This window comes from Gossypium hirsutum, chromosome D01, assembly GCF_007990345.1.
Source record: "Gossypium hirsutum isolate 1008001.06 chromosome D01, Gossypium_hirsutum_v2.1, whole genome shotgun sequence".
NCBI lineage: Eukaryota > Viridiplantae > Streptophyta > Magnoliopsida > Malvales > Malvaceae > Gossypium > Gossypium hirsutum.
Genome location: NC_053437.1, coordinates 29866422 through 29877181, shown reverse-complemented (window position 1 = coordinate 29877181; position 10760 = coordinate 29866422). Strand labels below are relative to the sequence as shown.

At 31.5% G+C, this 10760-nt stretch overlaps 1 protein-coding gene and 1 long non-coding RNA gene across 3 annotated transcripts; both read right to left on the bottom strand.

Moving 5' to 3' along the window:
* Nucleotides 1-3606: 3606 nt before the first annotated feature.
* Nucleotides 3607-6655, bottom strand: LOC107922612 (flap endonuclease 1). Of its 2 annotated transcripts, none has more exons than XR_001691361.2 (5): nt 6522-6655; nt 5642-5696; nt 4929-5007; nt 4016-4069; nt 3607-3906 (listed from the first exon to the last, which is right to left on the bottom strand). XR_001691361.2 is itself a non-coding variant. In XM_016852724.2 (5 exons), the coding sequence occupies exons 3-5, from the start codon at nt 5045-5047 to the stop codon at nt 3855-3857; spliced, it is 225 nt and encodes a 74-aa protein (XP_016708213.1). In that variant the 5' UTR covers nt 5048-5088; nt 5642-5696; nt 6522-6655; the 3' UTR covers nt 3607-3854. The 2 variants fall into 2 exon arrangements, 1 of the variants encoding a protein (XP_016708213.1); XM_016852724.2 differs by having other exon boundaries at nt 4929-5088.
* Nucleotides 6656-6932: 277 nt separating this feature from the next.
* On the bottom strand, nt 6933-7354 carry LOC107922613 (uncharacterized). The gene is made up of 2 exons (XR_001691363.2): nt 7079-7354; nt 6933-6981 (listed from the first exon to the last, which is right to left on the bottom strand). It is a non-coding gene; the product is annotated as an uncharacterized lncRNA (long non-coding RNA).
* Between the last annotated feature and the right edge of the window lie 3406 nt (nt 7355-10760).

The window sequence follows — 10760 nt, the reverse complement described above, 5'->3', positions numbered from 1 at the left end:
AGTACTACACATGTGACCATCATTTATCGATTCACGTAGTAGCCTTCACACAGTACTACACACGTGACCAAAGCTTCTCGGTACACATTGTAGCCTTCACTTAGTACTAGACATGTGACAATTATTTATCGATACACGTAGTAGCCTTCACACAGTACTACACACGTGTTCATCGATACCTTATTCAAATCTTTACCATTTCGACAGTTCCACAAAGACTCTTACTTTCTAATAATTTACAATTTCTCCATATCACATCATAATATCAACTTTCCACTCCACTCCATAACCAAATTAATAATTCGATTTAAATCACTTCAACCATTACTTGCAGTTGGTATATTCATAAACCAAGCTGATTTTAAACAAATCAACTATCAATTTCAAATTTCTAACTTTAATATAACTATTTCATATCCAACCCTTTCGCATATATTGTCACGAAATATAACAAAAATAATTATAACAATTTATTTATTACATACAACTTACTTTGGTGCAACAATATAGAAATTTAGCAATTTAGTCTTTAATCTTTTCTTTTATCCAATCAAGGTCGATTCCACTTCTTTCTTGAGCTATAATAACACATTTGACTTATTTAACATGCACATTCATCAAAACAATCCTTAACTCAAACTTTGGCAAAATTATAATTTTGCCCCTAAACTTTTGCATACTTACACTTTTGCCCCAAAGCTCGGAAATTAAACTTCATCTCTTATTCTCATGTTTTATTAGATACTGAACATTTTTCCCTTCTATGGCAATGTCAAATTCCCACTCTAACACTTACTTATGAACATTAGGTATTTTTACCGATTATGTCGTTTTACTCGTTTTCACTTAAAATCGCTTAGCAAAAGTTGTTTAACATAATTTCTAGCTTTATATTCTATCATAAAACATCAAAATAAACACATTTCACCTATGGGTATTTTTCCAAATATAAACCCTAGGTTAAATTATTGCTAGAATAAGCAAAATCAAGTTACCGGGACTCCAAAAACGTAAAGAACATTAAAAACGGGGCTTAGAATCACTTACTATAGAGCTTGGAAGCTTGAAAACCCTAAAAATGGCTTCCCCCCTTGCTGATTTCGTCCAAATGAAGAAGATGAGCACAATTTGTCATCTTTTTCCCTTTTAATTCATTTTAATTACTAGATTACCAAATTGCCCCTAACTTAAAAATTTCCTATTTCACTTATCTCATGCCCATTTTTGTCTACCAACTTAACCAATGGTCTAATTGCCATATAAGGACCTCCAATTTAAAGTTTCATAACAATTGAACACCTCTAACATATAGAACTCAACTTTTACACTTTTTACAATTTAGTCCTTTTGACTAAATTGAGTGGCCAAACGTCGAAATTTTTGAACGAAATTTTTACAAAATCATTCTGTGAAATCGTAGACCATAAAAATATAAGAAAAAATAAATTTTTCCTTGTCAAATTTGTGGTCCCAAAACCACTGTTTCGACTAGGCCCAAAATCGGGCTGTTACATTTATGGTCTCTTTTGATCTAACCCCTAAATTGGTTCCTAATTTTTGGATTTAAAGGAAAACGGGTGTGACAAGAAGTAACTGGGAAGTTGACACTTCTCCAAGCACTACACAACATAGAACAAAAATAGGGGACAAAAAAAATTTGTATACGCAATTCGATTTCCCTACGTCTGTAGAGCCTAGCTCAATGAGAAATATTCACTATCTTCAAACAGTTACAACAACCAACCTAAATTTATCACACCTCGATGAAAATTTCCTCACTTTTGCACCTTTGAAAACTAGTACTCTTACAACTAAATTCTCCCTTAAGAACTTAGCTTGTAAAACTACCATACAGAGGTTTTACAATCAAATGCACTCACACAAATATTGTTCCTCACTTGAACAGATTAAGTGCTCTCAATTCTTGGTACATAAACCTATAATAAGTATCGAAAAACTCTTCTCCCCTGAAAACTTAACTTGTAAAACCATAACAAAAAGGTTTTACAATCATATGCACTCACACAAATATTGTTCATCACTTGAACAGATTAAGTGCTCTCAATTCTTGGTACATAAACCTATAATAAGTATCGAAAAACTCTTCTCCCCTGAAAACTTAGCTTGTAAAACCACAACAAAAAGGTTTTACAATCAAATGCACTCACACAAATATTGTTCATCACTTGAACAGATTAAGTGCTCTCAATTTTTTGTACATAAACCTATACAAGTCTCTCAATTATATAGAGTTTTACGAGACTTGCTAACATAATGAAGATCTATCATGATCTCGATTAAACAACAACTAAACTAGTTGAAAACAATATAATAATAACAAAAAAATGAAGTAAACAAGGATTGTCGGTAGCTAAGTCTTCAATGTTCCAATTTGATCCAACTTCCTCGATCTAGTTCTCCAAACAAGTTTACCCAAGTGATATGATCTTCATTGATGGGCTAGATAGAATCCACAATCCTAGCACAACAAAGCTCAATTGTAACATCATACCTCCTAGAAAGTCTCATATGATGCGATCATAGGCTTTACTCATGTTAATCGTGATTACCATATCACCCTTCAATACCCAACATTTCTTATTCATGTGATACAAAATCTCATAAGCTGTCAGGAAGTTGTTAGTAATCAATCTTCCTAGCACAAAAACACTCGAAAATAATGGAAGGAGACACGCTTTAAGACAATTAACAATTAACTTTCTAAACCAACTTGTAAATAACATTACAAAGAGAAACAGGCTAGAATTCTGCCACCTATTTTGGTTGATGAACTTCTAGGATTAAGGCTAAAAGTGTCTGATTAATCCCCTCAATTAAATCATCTCTATTAAGACACGAAAGCATTGCTCGCATTACATCATCTTTCACAATACTCCAATCTTTCTGGTAAAAAATCGCAGGCATCCCATCTGACCCTGAGGCTTTGAGCGGGTGCATGTCCTAGAGGGCATGCTTAACTTCATCCCTCCTAAACTCTTTTAATAAACAGTTATTAGATCCATAACCTTTTGTGGAACAACACGTAATATCTCATCCATGTTCGAAGCATTAGCAGTAATCACTACACCAAAATAGGTTTTTAGCGGCATTTTTTTATGCCTTTAGCGGCGTATTTCCGGCGTTTTTGAAAGCGCCGCAAAGAACGCCGCTGTTGTCAAAGCCGCAAACGCTTGCTGCATTTTTAGAATTAAACGCCGCTATAGGTCATGACCTTTAGCGGCGCTTTTCCCACAAACGCCGCTATAAATCAGGACCTTTAGTGGCGCTTTTACACAAACGCCGCTATAGCTCCAAACATTTAGCGGCGCTTTTTGCCCAAACGCCGCTATAGATCATGACTTTTAGCGGCGCTTTTATCACAAACGCCGCTAAAAGTGCCATTCCGCTAAACATTTTTATTAAATAAATTTTTGTAATAACAAATGGAAAGGTCAAATTTTATTTTGAATATATTACTTTTCATTAACAATAAAAGTAAAATAAATTATAGTAATAAATTTCAACATTCACCTATAATCAATAAATAAATTAACATAAACAATTAAATTTCCTAACAAAAAATAAATAGATAAATTTCATTATATGGGAAAAGAACATATATTCCTTTCATTATTATATAACAAAAATTAGTACTACAAATACAGTTATTATACACGCTTCTGTTTTCTTGCAGCGTTGAATTGATTGAACTCTACGAGTATCTACTACTGACAGTTGACAAAATTTTGGCTACATTTAATTTTTCAATGTCCTCCTTATTTCCAGTCTAATAATAAAATCAACGGCACCTTAATTTTCCGTAGTGGTGAAACAACAAAAGAAAACTTTACTTATCACTCCATGGCTTCTTGCAAATCCTCAGTAGCATCTGCCCTCTTTAAGTAACTACATGACAAATTTAGTATAAAAATTATGAAAAAGCAACATTCTACTCATCAAGCTCCGGTCATATTGAAGGAAACCATAAAAAAAAAAACAATTTGCAATAAAGTACCGCTTAGCAAGCTCTTGTTTTTCCAAATCTGGAGGCTGCCCATCAAAAACATAGCTGAAAGAAAATACCACAAGAATTAGCAAATAAAAGGCCTTTGGGATGTGGTACCGTATAGGGCAGCAAAAGGCAGAAAATATCTGTGTTAGGAAAATACTACAACCATTTAGTATGAAGGTCATCGAATAAAATACAGATTGTTAGAACTGTTTAAATTGTTGTACGAATGACTAAATTTTGCTATTTTCTCCTTGAGTTGGCTCATCAATAATGAAAACAAGACTCTCTATCAGTAAGGGAAGCAACACGAAAGTCGGATCAATAGGTTAGGATTCTAATTTCCTCTGACACACGTAAGCAGTCAACTATGCATCAGTTTTTTCACAAATTCAAAACCAGAAAGATTTTTTGCCTTCCTCTGGCCATAGTCGTTGCCTCTTTTGCTCATCTACAATGGTCAATATTTTCTAACATATAACATCTTAAAAAAAAAAGAACAGAACAAAGAATTTTCTTTTCACAAAAAAGATAACTAGTTGTTAGCTTGGCTACACTAGATGAAGTTCAAATCACTAAAAATAAAACCACTCCTAATAGCTCACAATAGCAATCTTATAAAGATAAAATGAAGACAGGAAACAAATATATCACTCAAAATATAACCCAAGTTAAAATCCTGAAACAGAATGATCCCAAGATTGATACATTTTTCTAGAGGAATAGATGAGGTATTAATAAGGTTAAAACAGCCTAAAAATACAAGAGATCATATGAGATAACTCATAAAATCGAAGCCCTTAAACCACATATCACAAGAAAAGCATAAATTTCACAAAACATGGAGAAAGTTGCAAACAACGAACAAAGAGAACCCATTTTATTAAATAACTACATAAATACAAATAAAAGGAAATACCTTGCATCTGAGCTGAAGAGGAATCCAAAAGAAGAAGCAGTGAGAATAAAAGAAGTGAAAAGAGAAGCCTTTTCTCCATCTCCATGGTGAAGGCAACAAATGGTAAAATGAGAGACCATGAAAAAGAAAAAAAATGGGGGCAAAAAGAAAGCAACAGCAGCTAAAAAAAAGAGCTCTTTGTGACTGTATATATATTAAAATACAAAACCCAGAAAAGAAAAAATAATAAAAAATGAAAATCTGATTTTGATGCTCTTTAGAAATAGTAAATTTCAAAATTTAGAAGTACCCATATTATGCAATTATACTTTGAAGTCAGCTTGATTACGGATAAAAGATCCATTCCGCCATTAGTTTTATAATATACAACTTGTCATCATCAACTAATCTTCCTTTGTTTTTTACTAAAAAGAATCATTTGTAATTTTTGTATTTCATAAGAATTGCTCTAACCAGTCAAAGAAATCCCTACATATCAACTCATTAAAATGATTCTAATTATTTTTGTACTGGGGAGGGGCATTTTCTGATTTATATCATAGAGTTTTTAGATTTTATAAATAGGGTTAAAATACGAATATGAAGTAAATTGTGAAACTTTAAAAACCGAGGGGTCATAAAGCAAACTATATGAGGGATTTTAAATTCACTTAACAACATTAAGAAAAATAAGTCTAGTTGAAAGTAATGGAGCCAGGAGAGAAGAAAAAAACCTGTTCAGCAATGCTAGCTGCCTCAGCATAAGCATCTTGAATGTTCTCAGCAAGCCTATGAAGAAATATATTAGATATGCCTCCAGCAGCAACAATGAATGGACATGTAGCTAGTGTTATGAGAACAATCTCCCAACAGTTGATAAACCAATAATATGATCAAATTATAACCCCTTACGTATGATCAAATTATAAATCAATGTAAAGGAAAATAATGCTTTGGCCCCTTCAAAAAATGGAAAAAAAGTAGACTTAATCCTTTCAAAAAATGGAAAAAAAAGTATACCCTTTCAAAAATTATAAAATCATAAACTAATTCTGCTGATATAATCTTATACAATTCAAATTGTAACTAAAATTCCCAAAGGCCTTATGGCAAATGCCAATGCAAGCAGGCCAACCAGATAACTATAGGATCAAAAATGAAATTCAATGATTCAATTTTAAGAAAAAGGATTAAGGCAAATTTCAATGATTCAATAAATTAAATTGAACTCCATTTGTATAAACTACATTAGCTGCTATTCAATCAATCCTCTACCATTGTCGCCTTTTTTTTTCCTTTTAAAAATTTGTCTTTCTTTTTTTGCTTCCATGACACAAAAAAAATCGTTATTAATAAAATTAATGAAAATTAATAAGCCCATCGAAAAATCCTATCTAACTCAACTCAATTTCCCCTAAAGTTGATTCCTAAGGATTTCTCATTACGCACCCAAATCCTCTCAAAGATTATAAAAGAAACACCAAAAATCAAACTCTTTCCTCCCCAACGATAATTAGGCGTGATGGGGGAAGATGATGTGTTCCTTTCAACAACACCAAAAATCTTTTTAATTTATAGGAAAGCATGAAAAAAAGAAAAGAAAACCACACTCACCTCTCTTGAATTGTTGATTCTGGCACAAAGAAGAAGAAATGATGAAAAGAAAATTTCCCTCCCCTTTCTCTACTCTTTGATCAGCATTAGAAAAGAAGAGATTACAAAATTTCAGTCTACATTAAACCTAATCGCTGCAAAAAAAAAAAGATTTCAAAAAAATGGCGCAACGAAGCTGTCAGTCATTTAGAAAAAAAAATGAAAACCCAAAACAAGAATGATAAAGAAGATTAAGGTAAAACAAAAGGGCAAGTCAAATTTACTACAATTAAAACCATTTAATCCAAAGGGCATTGAGAATTTGCCTTTCTATTTTTGCCAAACAAAAAACTGAAAATTTTGTAGCTGAATTACATGCCAAAAATACTCGCCTTCACAAGCCGTAAGGGCAACTTAGCTGCTTGTGTTTTCCCGACTCTTCTTCTTCCTTGATGGGTTTAGGGTTTAGGAAATTTCTCCTCTGCAAATGAGTTCAGAAAGGAAACGAAGACAAAAAAAAGGCTAAATATGTACAGACATTCACGCATGAAAAAGAAGAATGAAGTACTGGAACTTACCAATGGTTGCGGCACCGGAGATGGACGGAGACTGTGATGCAGCAGAGGAGACGGCAACGTCGCAGGTGGTTGGGTTTGGGGAACGATTAGGGATTAGGGGAAATTTTAGGGGTTTGGGGGAGAATGAGAGTTTGGGGGATAAGAATCTGGTTTAAGTTTCGGTCAAAACAATGGAAAAAAAACGAAGTCTTTTTCATGTAAAAATTAATCCATTTGCCACTAATTATAATTTCACACGCAGTCGTTTCCCAATACACTTAACTCCAACTTGTGGCGTTTTTGAAAAAATGCCACTAATAACACAGACAAAACAACAATGTTTCAATAAATATTAAAATATTTTTGCGGCGTTTTAAGGAAAGCGTCACTAATAATAATGGAAAACGGCGCAGTTTCCTTAACTCCTAATACATTTTTGCGGCGTTTATGTAAAGCGCCACTAAAAGCAAAGAACTAAACGGCGTCGTTTTCCTTGTCACTTAAAGGAAACGCTAGTAATATATCACCTATTTCAGCGTTTCTGGCAAAGCACCGCTAATGCTACTACAAGACCCACAAGAAACGACGTCGTTTTTCTTAACGTGAAAATACTTTTTGCAGTGTTTTTCAATAAATGCCGCTAAAGCCTTTCATACCAATAAATATTTAAAATTTCAACAAAATTTAAAAATATTTATAATTTATTTTAAATCATATCTACGCCAACAATAGAATACAAATATACTAGCATGTAAGTTGTCAAATTAGTGTCATCCAAGATTGAAGTCAAATTGATCCAAAATTAAAACCAATGTTATAAAATAAAAATATTAATTAATAAAAAAGGAGAGAATAATACATTTTTAAAAAATAAATCCATCAATCTATTTTTGTATTGAATAAATATAAATATTTATGTATGCAATACATTAAATTTATTATTATCTCTTTTACAATTATATAAGAACATATTTAATATATAAATTAAAAAAACTAATTAATCTAAACCCTAAACCTTAACCCAACCCTTGAAACCCTAAATCTCTAACTCTTAACCCTTAACCCCTAACTCCTAACCTCTAAACCTTAAATCCTAACCCTTAAACCATAATCCCTAATCCATGATCCCTAAATCCATATATAATCCCCAAACCTTAAAATAGTAACTCCTAAACTGGCCTTAAATCTTAAATTAACCATATACAGTAAACCATATAAACCCTAAACTATAATGATAATTAATTAAATATTTTAAAATTAATATTATCTTATCTTTTTCAATTATATATGAAATTATTTAATATATAAATTAAAAAACATATTTAAAATATAAATTAAAAAATAATTAATCTAAACCCAAAACCCTAACCCGACCCATGAATCCTTAAATCCTAAATCCCTAACTCTTAACCCTTAAACCCCTAACCCCTAACCACTAAACCTTAAATCCCAACCCATAAACCATAATCCCTAATCCATAATCACTAAATCCATACTCCTTAAACCTTAAAATAGTAACTCCTAAACCGGCCTTAAATCTTAAATAAATCATATACCTTAAACCAAAAATCCTAAACTATAGTGATAATTAATTCAATATTTTAAAATTAATACTATCTCTTTTACAATTATATAAGAAATTTTTTAATATATAAATTAAAAAATAACCAGTAATCATGTACCCAAAAAACTTTAAAATTATTTTAAATAATAGTATTTTAAATTTTCCATGTGTTTTATTTCTAATTATTTCTACGTGTTATTATTTTTTCTAAAGATTTTAAATATTCAATTAGAAATAAATTGAATTTTACTTAATTAATATGAATAAACCAATTAAGATAAAATGTTTTTAGCGGCGCTTTTTCAAAAACGCCATTAAAGCCCCCAGCACTAGCGGCGCTTTTTTAAAAACGCCGCTAAAGCCTGCTTTTTCAAAAACGCCTAAATCCCTGAAAGGTAAGAAAACGAAGCCGTCAGGCTTTGGTTTTAACGCCGCAAATGCTCATTTTTAGTGGCGTTTTTCAAAAAATGCGCTAATGCTCGATCTTTAGTGGCGTTTTCCATAAAGCATCGCTAATACTCGATTTTTATCAGCGTTTTTTGTCCAAACGCCGCTAAAAGTGCCGCTAAAAGCCTGTTTTGGTGTAGTGAATAAACAAACTAAAGAAATATTGGGTTGCCATCTCAATAATCATACTTTGTTCAACCTGACACTCTCCTTGTTTGTCTACGATCCCACGTATATTGTTCTTTCTCTTTCTTTTTTTTTTTTTTTTTGATGACTGAAAGTGAAAGAAGGATATGTTGCAGTCTCCTTCTTGAAGCCACAAATTGCGAGATTGTTGCTTCCATAGAAATGCCTCTCTCATATAGAGTTCATTACGATCAGCTTTCACCATATTAGCATTTTCATAAAAGAACCCCTCCCTTCTAAAACATAATTCAAGTTTGCGCGTTTGTGAACATGGCCAAATTGACATCAGTTCCACTAATTGAGTTGTTTGCGTATTTTTCAATGTTAGATTTAGTTAAGTTCGATTTCTTTTTTTTTTTATGTACTTGAAGAGCTCTTTGAAGGTCTTATTGTCGTGTCTAAATTCATATATGACTCAGAGATTTTCTCAAATTATTGGAGCATGGTACGTATAATAATTCTCAAATAAACTGACAAATTAGATCGCTCTCTTGATGATAAAAATTGATTTAAAGACTGTAGCGATTCTTGGCACTCAACTTTTGGAGGCGGGCAATTAGATTAAATTTATATATTTTAATTAAGATATTTTCATCTGTGTAAACCAATTCCCATAGCAAAACAATTGTAAGTTTAAAAAAAAAATCATGGATAAAACAAAGAAGTATCTTTACATTTAAAATATCCCACCCATAGGCCATGAAGTTTCAAAAGAAAAAGGCATGAACATGTACTTACCGTAAAAAAAGAGTCTAATTGTTTTTTTTTTCCTTTAGATTTTCACTGTTCTGTATTTTTTTCCTTTAAAAAAATTTTGCATTAATAAATCTAACAAAAAGTAAAACTAACAAAATGAAAGCATGAATATTAAGCTAAAACTTTCCACTTTCTTCCAATGTCTCCACAACAAAGATAATTTGGAAGGGAGGAAAAAGAAAGGCATTCTTTGCTCTTTCAATTAGAAAGAGAACCAAATAACAACGTATTTGGTTAAACTTACAAGAGAAGCTATGATATCAAGATAAATTCGTATTTTTAATATATTTATTTTTGACTAATTATTAAATAAAATGCTATTAAATTTGAATTTTTATTATGAGGAGTGAAGTTGGTGTGCTGAATTCAAAATCTTACAAAAAAGGGCTAAATTAGAACAAAAAGCATAGAGGGGGGCTTGATTAAAAGATTAAAGATTCAAAGATGATTGGATAAAGATTGAAGGGTTGAAGATTTTTTTTAAGTGGTTGGATAAAGATTAAAGATTTTTTATATTGTTATAACTCTGTAATTAGTTTAAATTCTAGTCTAAATTTGATTTCTAAATTTTGAATTATTTAGTGATAATATTTAGAATTATTTAGTGATAATATTTAGGAAAATCCTAGCTAAATTTTAGCACTAAAAGTGTGTATAAATACCTAGTGGCTACAACCAATTGAACACACTTTCCCTTTGGTATTTAATAAATTTTTTATTTTTTTCTCCCTTCCTGCGTCACTCCTATTA